Below are 20,567 nucleotides of genomic sequence, written 5' to 3'. Positions count from 1 at the left end.
GTTTGTGTCTGTACCTGTCACATTACACACCTGCCATAGGTTAGGGTTACCAGCTGTCCCACTCTGCGAGGGACAGTCCCTCTTTGGGCAGTTGTGTCCTGCAAAATATTTGTAAACATGGCAAATGTCCTGGGATTTTAGAACATACTTATTTCCTATAGTTTATGTAATAGTTACATAAAACAGTTATTCTGTATCTGAACCACCTACATGTTCTAGAAACAGAATAAGTAAGTAAACATTACAAGAATGAGCTTTTATCTAGGCAAAACAGTGAAGTTCTGAATTTCGTACTGGCTGGGTGTATGTGTCGGCCTGCAGACATCTGACGTAAGTCCCACATTGGTCATTTGAAGAGGTGGCAACCCTACCATAGGTACATCTTGGCTAGCAATAGTGTTAGGTAATTCTATACATGATTGCGTGTTCTACTCCTGGCAGTAGTCATTTTACCCTTCAGAGCAGGCGCTATTAGTACAGGGGTGAATAATGCTGGTTTCACCTGTTCTGGACATTATTGACCGTGATCTGCGCAATATTCGGAGAAGCTTATCCCTGTTTCACGCATATCCATATAGTCATATTTAAACATCGCTTACCAGCAGTGGGCAATGCATATTCCCACTAAAGTGTGCTACACATATGATCTGATGACCTGCATCTGACATGCATTACTCGTGCCTTCAGGATTACGTTACATCCCTTGCAGGATGTGGGACCGGGAACATGCATGATGGTCACTGCATTTAACACATGGCCATCTGGGATTTGTACACGTGTTATGTCGTTTTTGTACGTGGAGTATACTATGGCTGTTACTCCATATTGCACTCACATGGGTAACTCAGTTAGTTCACATATTGATGAGTCCAGTTAATGGTATGTCCATGTGATGTTTACTGGATGTGCTCTGGCATTGGGTATGTATATCACAGTGAGCCACACACGATACTGTGCTACACCTTCAAACGACCATAGGTGGAGCATGCTGAGGTGACGAATACCTGTCATGGGTACACCCCATGCCTTGACACAACATCCATGATTATATTATGTGGAGTCGCTCATTAACGCAGCAGGGACTCCGTGCTGAGTGTGTGCAGAACAGTGCTTACACACATGTGCTAACACAATTGCCTCTGCTCCACTAAGCGACAGTTAGTTACTTGATGTTGTGGCGACAGCAGACACTGTTTGCCCCATTTGGTGTATGGCCTCTGACAATCAGCCATGCACCTACCGATGTACCTGGGAACCTATACACACAGCACCACCATATGCTGATAAGGTGCATGTACTGTTCAGCTGTTGACATTCTGTGTTCCAATAGCTGTTGTGTGTACAATGTTTGAGGGCTGCCTATGTAGGATTCACACAGTGGGCCACCTATACATTACAATTTACAGGTGGTCGTGTTTGTGTGCCATCCATTTTACTGTGTGTGCAGGTGGAGTGGTGTGTCAGTCTGTAGGGGCCTACACTGTCAGAGTATGTGCTATACGTTCCCTCTTTGCCAAGGAATAGGCATATTGGGCATGCCTCCATCTGCCTACTGGGGCTGGCACAGTGTGTTCATGGTCTGAATTCCTCTGTGTCTGTGATGGCCTTGGCAATTGTGATGGGCTATGAGGGCCTTCACCATTTTGTCCCTGCTGCAGCTGTTTCCACAGGATCATATTATGTAGCATGGCACATACTGTGATGATGTGGGCACACGTGCCTGGAGAGTACTGCAAGGCTCCACCAGATGTGTCCAAGCACCGGAACCATGATTTCAGCATCCTGAACACATGCTCTATGATGATTCTGGTTTGTGCGTGTGCCTCATTATGGCGTTCTTGCATGGGTGTGTGTGCATTTCTGATGGGAGTCATCATCCACGGCTCCAGTGCATAGCCAGCATCCCCCACAAGGTGGCCATGTGGGATGTCCCCCCTGACAAATACCTGATACAGCTGTGAGGCATGCCAGATATGGGAGTCATGGTAGCTTCCAGGGCTACCAGCACACACATCCATGACAATGCCCTGGGCATTGCACACGACCTGGCAGTTGATGGAGTGGAATCTCTTGCGGTTTATGTAGCACCTACCATGCTCACCGGGTGGTGACTTGATTTGTATGTGCGTGCAGTCTATCGCACCCAGTACCTCCGGGTAGTGTGCCACACTGTGGAAGTGACGCATATTGCTGGCCAACTCCTCCTTAGTTCGGGGGAAGTATATATGCTCATTGGCATGTGGTAACATGGCATCCAGGAACTGGTGTAGTACCTTGGATGCTGATGCCTGTGAGATCCCCATTATATCTCCAGTTGGCCTTTGAAACGTACCTGTGGCTAGTATTTGCAAGCTTACACATACCTTCATGTCCACTGGGATGGGTTCCCCTCTGTTGTTTCTGGTTCTCAGGCGTGGCCGGCACAGCTCTACTATTTGCTGTAAGATGTCCCTGTCCACCCTGTAACGCTCTTCTATCTCCAGATCATGTAGCCCCTGGTAGGTTACCCTTGGTCTGAACACTCTTCTCCTCCTCCAGGGCCTGCGGTGGTTGTTGGCATCATCCTCCACAACACCGTCAGTCTCTAACACATGCTGATGAATCACAGCTATGGCAGCTCCCAACATGTACATTTTAAAAGTTCCCTGTGTGTTTACACCTATGGTGCAGTGTTTGGGAATACACAGGTGTGTGTAGTGTGCTTTCACACTTTATACTATTGTGCTGTGAACACCGATGATGTCATAGGGTGTGTATGTACGATCATAGCTACAGGGTATCTTATGTGTTTTACTACCGGAACTACTATTGTGGTGCCTTTGGTGTTGAATTACATATGGCTACCGTGGATTACCTCTTGACCTTCCCTTTACATTTCTGCACGTTCCACCTACCATTTTCTGGCATGCATCCAGCAGCCTGCTTTCATTTGTACTTTCCTAGACCTGGTGTATCTTGCGTAATGTGTGCTATTGCCGGTCTATTGTCGGTTTGCTTTGCTCTGCTATGACAGATCCCCTATCTTTGCAATCCAATGCCTCCCCTCCTTTCTTTGCATTCCAATGCCTCCCCTATCCTGTTTTGCAGGTTTCTGCAAGCAGACTTGTGAGCTGCCGTCGATTGGCCGCCGTGAGTTGATTGGTGTTGATTGCTCATTAGTACTCCAATTACCCTACTTCAGCATTTCCTTCTTTTCTTCATTTGACCTTCCTGTTTGTGCTATTGTTCGCGGCACGTGCATCCGCTTACTGGGTTTTGGGCATGTTTTCATCCCTGTACACATGTGCCTTTGGGCACCATGTGTGCTCTCAGCTAAACGATTCTATACCTTCCTCCCCACCCCTGTCCTGCAGCTTTGCTTAGCAACGGCCAGGCCAGATTTGCATTGCTTCAATGTGCTTACTGCTACGGTGGCACACCCTTCTGCTGATGTCATGTATCTCCTCTGAGCCACTCCTCAGTGTTATAGCGCTGCACCGTATGGTACAACCTTCATCCAGTGGGACATTTGTGATTCAGTATTATCTGCCTCATTTGCATGGCATTGACTACTAATTCATAGTTACAGTGCCGAACAATGTCACAGGCCCTTAGCAACCCTTGCACCTTGGTTGTGGTGTTCCATGCCTACCATTGTGTATTATGGTGTAAACCTGATTTGTATTACATTGCGATTTTATGACATTTTTATATAATTTCTTTATGTTCCAGTTTGCGCACACATGCCCTGCGGTTGTACTGTGCGTTACTGTGGACATGACATTAAATGTTGTTTTTTAGGTGTTGTGCATCTTTTCTTATGCCATTGGCTGTGTGTTTCGCCATTGGCATATGTTAACTTTGTAATACATGAGTCTGGTCTGCTTCCATAGCTCCGATGTTCTGTTTGGGAAAATGTAAACTGTGTTTTTTGGTTTACATTTCCGTGGGCTTACGCTACACCTGCACCACTTCATGAATCACTATCTGCCTTCATTTGCATGGTGCGACACTGCGCATGGGGTGATTAGCATACCTATGCTGAGGGCTGTGCAGTTCTGGCATACACTGGTAGTGCACGTGGTATTGGATCGTACCTGAATCGCTCGACGGCCATATTTGGCATTATTCCGCCTACGCTACACCTGCGCCTGGCGCAAGCTTCATGAATCCTGGGGTATGTCTTCCTTTGCCCTTCTTTTCACAAAAGTTAATTCATAAAAATTAATGTTAAAGCATTGACTCCATCAGTAATGCAAGTAACACATCAAGACAACCAAATCCAATTGAAAAACCTCACAGTCAATGAAAAACAATACAAACAGCAAATAAAATTGTATTTTTAAGCTAGGCAACAACCATGTACTCCCACACCCTCTAACTTAAATATAGCAACTCCATGGCCACCCAGCCATGGAGAAAGGGGAAATCACCAGCATTAATAATAGTGCTTGATCTGATCTACAGCATTCCATTGCATTGCAAAAAAGAGTGCAAATTAACTGCACCTCGCTTTAAATAATAATGTGTAAAACATGACAACAAGAAGACAAATGCAGTCTAAGAAAACTAAAAAACAAATATACTGCACTTTTGTATTAATACTGAAGCCAATGGACCAGAAAGCTGATAAACAATGTAAACAGACAATACACTTTGTTTTTATTTAATGCACCACAGACTAAACAAATCAATAGCATTTTTGCCTGCACATAGCAAAGACTTCATCAGAATAATAAGTATAAAAACAGCATCCTTTTATAAATTGCCTTAATTAAATCATCTAATTCAATCAATTGCTTTGTTACTCTTTAAAGGTATATCCTCTTATGAATATAATATAAACATTTTATTACTCTCCCATCTAGTATATGTAAACCCTTAATGTCTATAAATATATGTTATTTAAAATTAGTATAACTTTACAATATTTGTTTAAAAATCTAAACGTGTTATAAAATGCCAAAAGTATGAAGTATATAAACCTCATTGTAACTAAAATGTAACTCTAAATCCATGGGGGCTGTTTTCCTATTTAGTGCAGTAGATCTGTGTATTTTTCTCTTAAAATGTAGTATATGTTTTTTACATAAGGCATTTATTTAATTCCCTTTTCGAATATCATACATATGTACATAAACTCTTTTTCTTAAACATCTTTATGTTGCTAAATATATTACTCCCTTACTATTACATGTATATAATTAATCTCTCTCTCTCTCTCTCTCTATATATATATATATATTTATATATATATATATATATGTATATATATTTTATATATATATACATATATATATATATATATATATATATATATATCTCTATGGGTCTACCTGACAACACCGACGCACTACAACACCGACAACGAAATCACCGACACCACATAACTGAAAGTTCACAAACACGAAACCTCACATGCCCGACACACCACAATCCCAACAATCAACAAACAAAACAAATCCCCTGTCCAAAAAGCACACACACAACACAAGCACACCAAAATCCTTACAAACCCACACTAAACCTTACATACACAACTATCTATAACCTTAACCCAAACCCTAACCCTAAGGTCCATCACTATCGCACACTCACCTAACCAGCCTCTAACCCTAAAGACCGTCACTATCGCACACTCACCTAACCCATGCCATAACCCTAACTCACTTAACTCGCCCCTAACCCTAAAGATTGTCACTATCGCACACTCACCTAACCCGTGCCCTAACCTTAACTCACTTAACCCGCCCCTAACCCTAAAGACTGTCACTATCGCACACTCACCTAACCCGTGCCCTAACCCTAACTCACTTAACCTGCCCCTAACCCTAAAGATTGTCACTATCGCACACTCACCTAACCCGCTCCCTAACCCTAACTCACTTAACCCGCCCCTAACCCTAAACACTGTTACTATCGCACACTCACCTAACCCACACCCTAACCCTAATTCACTTAACCCACCCCTATCCCTAGAGTCCGTCAATATTGCACACTTACCTTACTCGCACCCTAACCCTAACGTCCGTCACTACCGCATACTTACACAGCCTTTTCACATGTCGTGTTCTCAGCATCGGGGTTTTCATCCATCGGTCATCTCAGTTTTCGATCTTCTGGTGTTGGTGTTCTCACCATCGGCATTGTCAGCTTTTGGCATTGTCAGGCAGACCCATATATATATATATATATATATATATATATATATATATATATATATATGTGTGTGTGTGTGTGTGTGTGTATAAAATCTTGCCCAGTGCTAATAAATTAATATGGTCTGTTTTACCTATGTGCCAACATTGCTTACACATTCTACATATAAATGTGAAAAACAGGATATGTCCCGACCTGTAATCGAATTTACCATTGCGTTCAACTATTTTCTTTAAGTTATGTCCTTTTTATATATATAAAAACAAGAGTCTCTGAAAATATACATAATGATTTGGGCATTTTAGAAAAAAATACCCCTGTACTTCAAAATAATCTCTTATTAGCATCAATCTTATTAATCTCACTATTGTTATCATCTTTACCCTTACCTAAAAGTGGAGTATATTGTATTTCTCTTTGTTACTTCTTCATTACCATATCAAATGGGTACCCTCTTTCCACAAACATATCCTTTAAATTCTTACATTCTCCCAAATAATGATTATATTCAGATACCATGAATGCAACCCTTACAACTTGTCCTTTTACTATACTTTTCTTTTAATGTTGAAAGATTCCTCCTGTATATTTAGACACAAATAATTAGAATACCAGAGAGAATGAGAAGGGAATATTTAATTCTAGATGATCACTTGACTATACATGTAATTATCTTCCAATGGTAGATCAGTTAAAACCAATGCAGAGATTTTTTTGAATGGTAGAGATTAAGAGAAGCAATATGGCAGCATAATGCCTTACCATCATAACCATTACCAGTTAACAATTTTGACTCTATGACTTATACAGCCTCAACTGCAGATAAAAGAAGAGCAAGTAAGGTCTTGATTTTAAATTTAAAACAAGCAGAATATTAGACACCCATTATTTTTTAGTTTTTGCCTATGGTAGTAATTTTTTTTCTACCACTGACTGGCCAATAACCTTGGTGGACTTGAAACTCTTCAGAATATAATTTTTACATGACCACCTCAATAACAAAATATATAACTGATTCCCCCACCATTTATATTTCTGGCTTTGAAAATTTTCACTTCCCTTACCAAACTTTTTAATTTTTCATCCTAGGCTTATTCCCTTGGTATGCTTGTATACACTAGAGAGTTCTAGTTCTACTAGGCCATGTCATTGGGAACATACATTCAACTTTTCAGAGTTTTGTGAACCAATTGCTATTGGGTTCCCTTCAAAATTTTAAACCATCAAGCATTTCAAAGCTAAAGGACATAACCCCGTTAATCAAGGGTCACTACTTCTTTGCATACTGCCATTTGAAAAATGTGTTTTAGTAGATTTTCATTTCTTTTAATTTCAAATTAGAACTTGCATGAAAAGAATTCCTGTTTTCCCAGATTAAATAAATCTCAAACGTGTTATAAATGTAGGCATGGGTGTGAAAAAAGTGGGAGTGACTACCCTACCTCATGTTTTCACTTTTTTTTTTTAGCTACATTATCACTAGAAATTGCCAACATTGTCCCTGGTGATTATTTAAACATATATTTTTGAAGTCCAAATCCTATTTACTGTTATTTTATTTCTTAGAAATAAAATATGATCTAATAAGATGAATCCCAACACTTCATAAGATTCAGTTTTAGTAATTCTACTTTTAAAAATAAAAAAAAAATTGTATTTGCTTCATGTGCCATAACATATGAATACTAAAAATGTTTAAAGTATTTGTATGTTTAAGCTTTTTATTATCCCTGAGATCAACACTACATTCCAAGTTTTTAATAAACTGACAGTAGGAGGAATTTTATTTCTCTTTCTTGACTTTCTCTCTAAATATACCATAACTCCATATTCCCTCACTTCATATTGCAAGTCCTTTTTCTATTAAACTAACTTACCTTTAATTTCTGTATAAACTGTCCAAAATTTCTTTAAATATTAAATGATTATCATATAACTTGAACTGATTCTTAAACAATGTTTTTCTATTATGTCTAATTTATTATAATTATTTAAACTACAGCTGTTTTTGTTTTAATTTTAAAGATTGCGAAATAATTGTTCTTAATTGTTTAAATGTTTTGTAATAATTTTTAGCTTTTCTCCCCAGGCCTCTACTGAAAAATGGGCTTATACACAATCTGACTTTCCCAGTAATAAAATGTCAATAAACAAATAAGTGTATTTAGTTTATTTATTTAAATGTGTTTTCTTTGGTAGTGCACTGATCAATATTAACCAATTTTAGGGTCAGCCTGAGGGAAATAGAAAACATTTAACTGACAAAAATGCACACTACTAGTAATAACAGAGTAGTTTCATACTAGCTATACAGAAACATTGTATATATTCATTCTGGTGAATATGAGAGTGGGATATATTACTTTCTAATGTGGGTAATCCTCCAGTAAACAAAAGAGAGAAGATACTTTGAATTCCAGGAAATGCAATTACAATAGTATCATCTTTGTTCATTTTACAGTTAAAATAACATGCAAATATGAATTGACCTTTTTAATGATTTGCTAACATACTTAAAATTATTGTAGCTATTGCCAGGAATCAAATAAGTATTAGTTAATTCATAGCAGGTGTTCTGATGCTCAGTTATTATCACTGAAAACATTCCTATTGTATCATGAAAAGTAGAAATGATGTTAGGCATGAGATAACTGTCCCCCCATGATATTAAAACAAATCATCTTTAAAAAGATGAGCAAAATATTAAAACATTATCATTTGCATGTAATCTATTGATAATATTTAGTAATAAAATTGTTTATTGAGAGGAGACCTCAATGGGATTTTTAATATTCATAAAACTAAAAAGTCTGTTTCTTTTTTTGTGATGGCTTAGTCTATTCACCTTTACAAGTATAACATGCAGTGACTTTCAAAAACACATTTACAAAAACCTAATTATATTTTCTGAACTAGACTGTATGAGACAAATATTAAAATCTAAAGACTACAAAGATAATGGAATACAAACAAGTATAAACACATCCTGAATGAGTATTTGCAAACACAGCAATATAAGCAATAGCTAATCCTTGCATGGAATCAGTTGATTCCTAGTTAAGATGGGTAAAAAAAGAAAAAAAAAACAATGAATTGCACACAGAAAATAGAACAGTCACTATTTAAAATATGTTACAAAAGTGAAAAATAAAAATCAGTATCTCAACATCAAGTAGGAACTTTTATAAACAGAAGATATAAAATATTGAAAAATATCAGTGATCTGCATCATAGCTCTAAACTTTTATGTGTAATAAAAAAGAGTTGCACTTTTTCTCTTCCTCACTACAGTTTCCTTATACCCTTTCCATCCTTACTGTTCTACCCAATCCATCTCCATTTCCCTTTTATTCTATCTTTTTTTCACTTAAGAGTTATATGTATTGAGTATTAAAGCATACAGTAATAGGACCTTCTTTTTATTTTTAATTTTTTTCATGCCTATAGAATTTAAAGTACAGTTATTTTGTTATTGTGCACATTGAAACTTTTAGTGTTACATAATCATGATACAAAATAACTCAAATGTATTGTTTTGTAATAGAAAATAACTGTTATCTGTAAAGTATAATGTATTTTAACCTTTATCTGACAATGTAGGGTGATCACGTTTTGTATAATGTTGGTATTGCAAATTCAAATTTTACCTGCTTTTACCCTAAACAACATAATTTTGTTCAGCTATCATATAGATCCTGAAAGATTAGCTCCCTACTGGTAAAAGTTTTTTTCTTGTTAAGCAGCTATTAATTATTTGGAGATAAGTAAGGGCTGCATGGAAAAAAGCTTATTAGTGACACACACAGACACCATACATACATATACATACTCTGTCACACCACACACATATACATGAACACACACATATGCCCACTCACACACACACACACACACACACACACACACACACACACACACACACACACACACACACACACACACACACACACCAACATATACAGACACAAATGCACATATACACAGGCACATATAGATATACATCCCCAGACATACAGTTGCATGCATGTGCATACATCTTGTGCATGCAGACACATACATGCACTCATAGACATGCACACACATGCAAATGTATATACACACACACACACACACACACACACACACACACACACACACACACACACACACACACAGATATACACACACACTAACTCACACACAAATACACACACATATACACACACACTCACAACCTAATAGTGCTAATTTGTTATAGCATTAACTGCACTACTTATGCCATACACATCAATGGGATTGCCCTGCAAACAATGCATCCAGTCTAGCACCCACTGCTCAAAATAGCAAGGCAGAGGTTGTCTTTGAATTGTTCTACCATTTAATTTGATCTTACAGTAAGGCTCGAGGGCAGATCACATGGTTAAATTACACTAACTTTGTCTCTGGAACTTTTGCATTTATACATGTCCTTATCAGCAAAGTACTGTGGGTTTTTGGTGGAGGCTTCATAATGCTGTAGTGATATAGCAATATATGAAACATTTTCTAGTAGTACACTGAGAAATCTAGTTAAAAACAGGACAGAACATTGAACTATGATTTTCTAAATAGCATCTGTTTTTATCCTTGAGCTTTGAATAAAAACACATGTTGTAAAGATTTGCAGTTAGGAAATAACCAGCTGTGTTGCTATCTGACACATACAATGAGAAACTATTACTCTTATAGAAAATTAAGTATATAAATAGAAAAGGGAAAGCAAGAGAATAATTAAGGCAGATGAGAGAGAAAGCACTTTTATGCATTTTTTTTTCAAAATATATTGGTATAAAATAATTAGTTTTATTTTCCATTCTATATCAATAGTAATATTAAGAATGAAAAAAAGTCCACTAATGGGATTATAACATCTTAAAGAGCCTGTCTGCTTCATAGATCTTTAAAAGCAAAATAAAAAAAAAAAACAAAGATAAGTTTGCTCATCTTTATATAAATCAATTCTGAAATATTTTGTAAATATAATATTTGAAAAAGTAAAGAAATAATGGAAGTAAAAATTATTATTGTGCTGAAATAACTCATATGAAATGTCTAGATTCCCCATAGGGCTTTATTATTAGGAACTATTCCTGCTTCAGCTATAAATACTAATACAAGACACTGGAAACTATCTGATAGCTAAAGTTTTGAGGGATGTTTAATTTTGCTAAATGCTACACATAAATAAAACAAATAATCAATTAAACACTGGTCTAAAGTAGACATGGTGATGATAAAAATATTTTTTGGTTTGTATATGAATGTGTGTGGCATACATAGATTTAGACACTTCTTTGCAGCTTTTTCATTTTCTTTTTCTTATGTAAACAGTTTTATTTTTTCCTACTTGTATTGCTTTTATTAATGATATAGTTTAATTAAAAATTTAAGTCTGAGAAATTTATTTTAATAAGTAAATTGATGATATGTCATAGAAAGAATAATCTATTGTATCATTTGGAAATTTGATACATAGTAAATAGTTGTTGAGAAATTATATATTTAGTTAAAATTTTGGATAACTTATGATATATTAGTTGATAATTGGAACATTTCTGTGTTATTATTACTTGGACAAAGGAATTGGTTTAAATTATATAGGGCTGTGTTCTTCAGCTGCTAAAACTGATATATCTTATTAATAAACTGTTTTTTTGTTTTAGCTGGGCGTAAAAAGCTGTCAAAAAATGGCAGTATCTTGCAGTATGCCTGGACTTTGAATGAATGAATGAATGAATGAATCCATATGGAAACAACCCTCTTACGTGATTAATAAACAAAAATCAATAAATAAATGACTTCTTCTGGCTTAATACTGAATCCAGATGTGGCTTTAAATATTTGGTTTTGCTTTCCAGTGATAGTCAAAAATTTTTGTTAAACATAAATACATATAATGGTGTTTGTCAAGCCTTTTCTCTTTCTTGGATCATTCAGTAAGACAATTTTAAAGGAATGAGTACCAGGAGACCTAGACACTTTCAACTCCATACAGTGCATTTTGAAATAAATGATGGTTTGAGCATGTCAACTCACATTTCACCTTAAACTACTGATGTCATTGTTATAAGGATTCATTTTAATCATTCACTGAGAACAAACTTTTTGATAAAGAATAAAATAACCTCTGTGACCTTAGAGTGTTTACCTTCTCTGCAAATAACATTCTCAAAATGTAATACAAACTGAGTGGAACCTGAACAAAGTGAAGGAGAACACTCAGTGTTCATTTATTCTATTGCTGTGCTATTTCATGGAGACTATTCTATAAAGACCAGAAAATCAAATAGGCAGTTAATGAAAGTATTTATGGCACACCTGGGTGTTTTGTTATTGCAATTACAGAATGCAATGTATGCAAATCCCCAAATCTCCCTCTCTCTCTCCCTATATATATATATATATATATATATATATATATATATATATATATATATATATATCTTATATTATATTATATATATACAGAGAGAGAGAGAGAGAAAATGAAACTATTTTAAAGGGATAAATCATACTTGGACAAATCACTGACCACTGATCTGTTTTTAGAATCTTGTGTAAATAATTTGAATGGTGCCAGTCAAATAGAAAACATTTCCAGCATTCAGATGAGTTGTTCCTTGGACTTGAATTTTTAATGACAATAATTTGCCATATAGATAGAAATTAAATAGAACATTATAAAGCGATATCTAATTTTCAGACACAAACCTGAAATAACCACTAATTTCTATATATTCAATATTTATTGGCTGATGAATTACTGAAAAATAATTTTAAACTGAATAAATCAATTTCCAATTGGACAGTAGCAATAGTCAAAAATATACATTTTCAACTAGAAAGTTCTTAAAATGTTCTACTTTTCTTGAACAATGGAAATTGTCATTCTCTGAAACTTAAGCCATACAAAATGTTTTCTGTGGTTACTCATACTAGCAAGTTATACTACTATAAAGGCTTCTACACAAGTAAGTTCTACTGCCATAAGATTCTGTCTCAACACCACTGAAGCTGTTCTACAATTACCCCATAAACACATAAAACATAGTCTTCTATAAATATAAACTAAAACAGGAATGTACTGTAAGACTGTTTCAGACCAAGTGAGACTGATGTGCAGAAATCTTATGAACATTTCAAACAGTGTCTTGTAATTAAACTAAAACATTTAATACTCTGAGAAATGAGGTCAGCCCTGAAGTGTGAAAAACAAAATATTTAAGCAGACTTGAAAGAAAAGTTTTTTTCCTCCCATTTTGATGAACAGTTTAAGTGCACTTATAGGGATCTGTGTGGTGATACTATTTTGTACTTTTTTGATTTATGTTTTAGCCAAAAAACTTATGCTTTTGCAATTTTTTAGTTTGTTTTTGGACCTTTGTCGTTTAGCTTTATTTGATGTTGTGGTATGATCATGTGCATTACTGCAAGATTTTAGCATTGTTTATATATTATACTGCACTTTGATCTCAATAAATAGAGTTACTTGTAAAAGCTAGCTGTTTGTATTTTGATCCCTGTCTACAGCCTTAATCTTGTAGTTTCATTCACAGTCGTGGCAGAACTGTGAATTACAGCCAGATGTAAGCCTCATTTTACAATTTATTACACTATTTTTTTCCCACAAACAGGATTATTGGTAAATTTATGCATAGTGTGATGCCTTAATGGGTGTTGAGAGTGAAGTAGTGGCTATATTGTGCATTCTACTGCAGGATTTGTGCTTCAATACGTTTACAGCTGTTTATATTCTAGTTTTGTTGTTAGAGTATTATTCTGCTTAACATTTACCTGCTTAAGGTTGCATTTGTGAGTCTTAGTGTTTCCTTTGCTGCTGTTTCTTCCCTGTTCTTTGGGCTTGCCCCAGACAGGACTCAGAAAGTCAGGATTTGTGGGACTACCTCCACTAAGAGACCAGTCACCAGTGGGGCATTTTGCTGACCAAGTTCACAGATGATTGCAAATATGAAGATATAATAGATTTCCCAATGACACAAACATGCTACAAAAGGGTCTAACACAGACAAATTAGTGATGCCAAAGTCACGGATTAAAACTCAATGACAAGAAATGCACTATAGTGCCTTTTGGGAAAACAGCTGTCCAGACTAATTATTTGATTAAAAAAGACACCCCGATAGGTGAACTGATAGCCAGTGATCTGGGAACATATGCAGACAGTAATCTGGCTTTTAACCAACATGTGGCCAAGGAAGTAAGAAACACATTCTATGTTGCCCAACCTATAAGAAAGGGCATGGCAACCAGGTCTAAGTAAGTCATAGTGCCATTTAATTTGACACTTATCAGACTCATCATTGAGTACAATGCCCCCTTCAGCATGTACCTGACCACACATATGCAACTGTTAGAATGTCTACAAAGATTCTTTACAAGGAGAATCCATGATATAAACACATTGTCTCATATGGATAACCTTAAAGCTCTATCTCTGCACTCAGCCTCCTACGGCTTACTAAGAGGTGATCTATGGATGATATACAAGGCTCCTCGAGTCTAGCACTGATGGACCTTTGTACATATAAATAGGTCATGTTGGCTAGACAGATACATGTCTCAGAGGATCCCCATGCTCTGGATCAGGGTCCCCACCCATGTGAAGAAGAGTCCATCCCTAATCCTATTATAAGAGTAACCTTGATCAATAGTTGGGAAATCATAACTTCAAATTGGGTCTGGTCCCCATGTCTCTGATAGGACAGACACAGACAGTAACTATACCCAAACTAACATAACCTCCATATAAGCTTTAGATACTTCCTAACAAACCCCCTCCAAATAAACGCCCATGATATAAAAGGGAAACAATTGGGTTGGGTTGCATGGCTAGGCTTATAAAGACCTTAGTGGTCATTCTCCTGTTATATACCTATGGTCCTATATACTGTAAGAGGCTATCATAGCAGTAAAACAGATGTACAAGTATCCCATAAACACTTGAAACATAGGTTCCTATAAATATAAACTAAAATGAATCTGCACAATCATGTAAAAATTTTATTTTTTCAGGAAAATACATGCACTAAACCACTGAAAAGATAAAACTCTATATATGAAACCCAGAAAAATATCTATTTATAATCAATAGAGGAAATAGCAATCTGAATGCTAACATCTTCTGGCCATTCAACAGAGTTTGCAAATATTCTTTCCATAAGCCTTTTACCACAGTGCTTAACTCAGAGTTACTGACACTAATTCACTGTCAATCTGAAATACGCTGGAATTTTTTTTAATGATGCCCTTCAATGGCCATTTTATACTTTGTGAATTCCATTGAACGCAGTTTTATATCCAGCACAGACATAATTTGTTTCCCCAGTTAAATTCAAAAGCAACACAAGCACTACAATTTTTCAGGAAAAGGAATAAGATTCTTTCAGAGCATTATCATGCTAACACATATATAATATACAGAGTTTCATGAGATACTTTTCTCACCGGTTTGATTGGAAATTTCTCCTTGAAAACATATGATGCAGCTAAAACAGCAGATTGGTTGGCCGATCAGAGGTGCTTTTCTATAGCCTGCAGAACAACTTTCACTGCACAATGAATGAGGAATCTAAATGAAAAAAAATATATATATATATATATATATATATATATATATATATATATATATATATATAAAGATGATTATGATATACATACATACACCCTCAAAGTTACATAACTTATATTGCCTCTAAAAGTGAATTACTTTCATTTAGATATGCCTCTCCTAGTGAAACATTTGAAATAAAACTGACAATGTACCAAGAGACTGCAGCAAGCTCAACCACTTTGCCTCACTGAATCAACGGAACCACAACTTACTGGGTAAAGTGCTCCTCAGAAAAATTATATACTCAGCAACAAAACACAAAAGGAGCTCACCAACGTGAAAGCGCTTACTTTTGGATCCAGCATTTGTTTTGAATATTAAACTCTTGAAGTGAAAACTGGAGTTTTTTGTTAACATCAGCGTTGGTGAACTCCTTTTGTGTTTTGTCACTTTGCCTCACTGTTTAACTAACTACTGCATCTAACAGGAGAAATAAAGCCAGGAAGATGATTTTCCTTTATCTACGTTCAAGTTGCCTAGTCATTCTAGCCAGTTTCAAACATTTTTACATTGTCTGTTTCTATTTTTTACTGCTTTATGTACTTCAAGCTGTTATTGCTTTGCCAATACAGTCTTAGTACAATTTTAGTAATTTCCAGCTAATTCTAAATTGCCCGATATTGCTGGTTGCACTTTAGTTTTTCTGAGCTGTTCGGTTCTGTTTAATATTATTTTGCTCAGTTTAAATCACTGCCTTGAGTAAATCTGCTTTGCCAGGGCGTGGCAGCATCTTAGAATCAGTTGTGAGTCATCTAAGTGAGAGTTAAATTGACTGCTACAGGTTCTGGGTGGTTTACAGTAATCGGGTTTCAGATGTTATCTATTTTTTATTGGTTCTCTTGTCTTCTGTGAAGTGCTGCTCCAAATGCAGCTCTCAACAAATCAGGGACAAATCCAGAAATAATCAGAGACAGTCAGGGACACTTTTAAAATATTAGTACTACTAACTTGAGACTTTGACAGAATAGTATGTGAATTAATATCCATTTTCTGAAATAAAATAGATCTATAATGCTTATAATTATTATTATCATTATTATTTATTAGGTGTAATTCATAACCTGTCCTCCAAATGTCCACAGTTTTAAAAGGGATTAGGAGGGACAGAGCTAAAATTTGAGTCACATTTGTGGGCATCCCTGAAAATCAGAGACATTTGGAGAGGTATGCACAGTGACATGGTAATATTGTTACCATAGGGGTATTATGGACAGCTATAATTATCTGTCGTGTACTACAAGAAAGGTATCTTCTGATAACATCACTGACTTACTTATTCATTTCTGCATTGCTTAAGCTGCTAGCAATGACTTTCTTTTAGCTGCACTAATCTCTGTACCAGTTGCACTGAGCAGCGTGGGCTTACAGTGAACATATAACCAGTCCAACAAATGTCCGCAGCTGTAATATTTTCCCAGCTCCTGTTTAGATCCTTACTTTAAATCTATCAGTATTGGTCATTCAAAGAGAGTAAGCACACAAACACATCCTCCTGCCAGACATATAGACCTTGGAGTCCTGAGACGTGTTCACCGATAACAAAGTTCTTCTAAACCAAATGGACTCTATCTTTGAGAGGTTTACATATTTAATTCAAATGAAAGCATTCCTCTCCCTTAGTGCCAGATGCACACATTAAGCTCAACACAGTCTTACCCCACCTATATCTATGTAACATCTGCACAGTACAAACTTTAATCCATCATATACTGATGTCATTAAAAATCTTTCCTAAATCCCCCAGGGCCTGAAATATTAGTCATCAGACAAAGCTCTCATATTTACCTCCTGTATACAACATACATCTCACGCTAACACTATAGGAAGTATGAGCATTAACAGAGGTCAGATAATTATCTCACTAAAGCCCTTAAGGCAGCATAACCAAGTTAGTTCATCTGGCAACATCTGGTTATAGTTACAGGTTCATAGTTAGATATACAGATGCTTCACTCACCAGGCTGTCTCTCATGCACCAGGATATGTAATGCCACTAAATTCCTTTTATCCCAGGTGGACATATGACCTGATCACTATAAACACAGAAGTCAATAACTTGAGATGCACCTCCACGGATCACATGAAAATGGACATGATGGAGTTCTCTGAATATGCATCTCAAAGTTAGACACAATTCCCCACTCAGGTATAGTAGAAAAGCTAAATAGACTGGGAATAATCCCTATGTCACCCACTGGATTACCAACTGGTTCACAGATAGGATGCAGATAATCAAAATAGGGGCAGTTACCTCTACAAAGAGGCCAGGCCAGTCACCAGTGGAGTCTGGCAGGGTTCTGTTCTGGGACCTCTCCTGTTTGGCTTCTAATTTTCTGAAGTAAAAGCCAATACCAAAGGGCTCTGGCTGACTAGGATTGCAGTTGAATGCAAGCTAAGTGTAGTCATTAAATCCCCAAATCATTTAGCCAGCCTGCGGGATAGTTTGTCTCAAATAAATAACTGGTATCAAAATCATGGTCTGAAACTAAATGCCAAAAATGCATTATTCTATTCTTTGGGAAGTCATCTAACTCAGGGAACTACCACCTTGACAATATACCTCTAAGATTTCAGAATTCTGGAACTTGTGTGGAGGATTTCAGAACTTGTCTGGACCGTGACCAAGTATTGACCAACATATGTCTATTATTGTAAGAAAGTCCTTCTATATGGCACATCTTATAAAGAAAGGGATTGTTTCCAGATCGTTGCCCCCTTTACTCAGCCCTTATTAGGTCATTCATTGAATATAATGCTCCCTTTGACATGAATTTGTCTAGGCATATGCATCAACTGAAACACACACAGAAATACCTTACTAAAAGGATACAAGGCCTTAATATCATGTCCTATACTGACCACCTGAAAGCCCCGTCACTATACTCAGTATCCTTCAAACTACTAAGAAATGAACTTTATCTAGCATACAAAGCATCCTCCAACCCGTTACTGATTGATTTATTGCATATCAGCAAGTCAAATGGCATCAGAAATACTAGGTCTAATGATCTAAAACTTTTCTACAACATCAATAGAGCGGTTTCCAGGAACAGGTATATGTTGCAGAACATCACTGCTGTGGAACAGACTCCCCATCCACATAAAGCAAAGTTCATATCTATCCATTTTCAAGTGCAACTTAAATCTGTTGATCTGAAAACAAAAATTTACAACAGGACTGAGCCTGTACCACTAAAAAGCAGATGTAGCTCCTAAACAAATTATACCATGGTGCATGGGTCACCTGAAATTACTTTTTGCTATGATCCCAGTTATTCTCATTAGGGGTAATATATAATCATTGACCATGGGATGGGTAAGACTAATCTATAACCAAGTAGGATGGGTTATTTTGAGCACAAAAAGGGAAATTGGATAGGCTTAAAATAATCCACAAGGGCAACTAGCCTAATATTTATCAATGAATGTATGAGGGATTGCAGTTTTTCTTTACCATAAAAAATCAAGGTAATGCTGTCCTTAAGTTACCCTTACCACATTATATCTCCCTCACTCTTTTCAATTTCCTATAGACTATAGGGAGCAGATCTCTCTCTTGCCTACATAACCTTGAAAGATAAGGTGTTCTGTAACCTCATGCACACCCACAAAATTAATACCACCCTAAATACCCACTAAAGTCTGGCTCCTTTATGGAAAAGACTCCTCTGAGAGGTTAAGCAGAGAAGTTCCATGTCTTTTTTTAATTGTGACCTGGACAACTGGGCCAGCAATTATGAATACACCACCAGTCTGACCCCTTAACCCTGATGGAAAGGGGGTTAAAACTAGGTCAGGGTCTCATTATACTAATTCCTGTATTGGTAAATGGGTAAGATCATTGGCTAGGCTGCAAATAGTCCACTGGATCAACAGCCTTGTCAGAACCTTTGAATCTATGACCAGCTTTTCTCTAGTATGCTATCTGTCTGAAAACAAGACAGTTGTCCAGTAGTGTGACAGAAGTCCACCCTTCATGTCAAAGAAAAGATCCCTGCTCATTCCTTTAACATTGGTGTAAGATATTCTTCAGATATCTTTCTAGCCTTAGTCAATGAATTCATGTTTCAGTGAAGTTGTCGCAGTAACTGTTACTTCTGGGCTCTGAGCCTACATGTATGGATTTGGATGGGCAGCTACCCTCTTCAGCTCATGCTAACAATGCAAAGACATCCCAAGTATTGGCTAAAATACCAGACAATCCATGTGGAAGGCCATTCAGGCTACAGACAAATTAAAAGTTGGAAGAAGTTAATTTGACCAGTGCATGACAAAATGACATGTTCCATTAAATTACAGCACTTAATGGCATTAACATATTAAACTATGACTGTATAATGCTGAAGATGGTTAGCTGCCTAAAACAGAATATAATAAAAATAACCTGACTACAGCTCCTAGCTCTTACTTTGAAGATCTTGGATTATTTTTCTAGCAATACATATATCTCCCTGGTGTAATACAGCATTGTTTCTGCCATCTCCCTTTTCACGTACAACAGTGCATTGTGCCATCATTAGTTCTGATTGCTGCTTTAATCATTATTGACTTACTTCCATTTTCCATCATATGTAGTTTGTTGTTACTGAAAGTCTGTTAAGGACTGATACATAAAAATTTTAAATTATTTTGTTACTTTGCATTAATTCTTGATGGAATGAATAGACCTGACTAGCATTTACTTGGATGATATGTTTCTGATCTGAGGTTGATTTCAGCAATCTATCAGGGGAAATGATGGGGACTTTTATAAATAAAAGACAATGCCTCCATTTCACTG

The 20,567-nt window shown here is 36.5% G+C and overlaps 1 protein-coding gene across 1 annotated transcript in view; it reads right to left on the bottom strand.

Moving 5' to 3' along the window:
* The window catches only part of LOC122803784 (extracellular calcium-sensing receptor-like), a 394,251-nt gene that overhangs the window by 42,167 nt on the left and 331,517 nt on the right, over positions 1-20,567 (bottom strand). The window contains exon 5 of the mRNA XM_044073472.1: positions 15,622-15,745. Coding sequence (XP_043929407.1) covers positions 15,622-15,745 — 124 coding nt within the window. The remainder of the gene's footprint in view (positions 1-15,621; positions 15,746-20,567) is intronic.

Source organism: Protopterus annectens, chromosome 6.part0 (genome assembly GCF_019279795.1).
Source record: "Protopterus annectens isolate FY-2018-M chromosome 6.part0, PAN1.0, whole genome shotgun sequence".
NCBI classification, from domain to species: domain Eukaryota; kingdom Metazoa; phylum Chordata; order Ceratodontiformes; family Protopteridae; genus Protopterus; species Protopterus annectens.
Note: the sequence above shows the minus strand (reverse complement) of the source record. Positions and strands in the feature narration are given on the sequence as shown.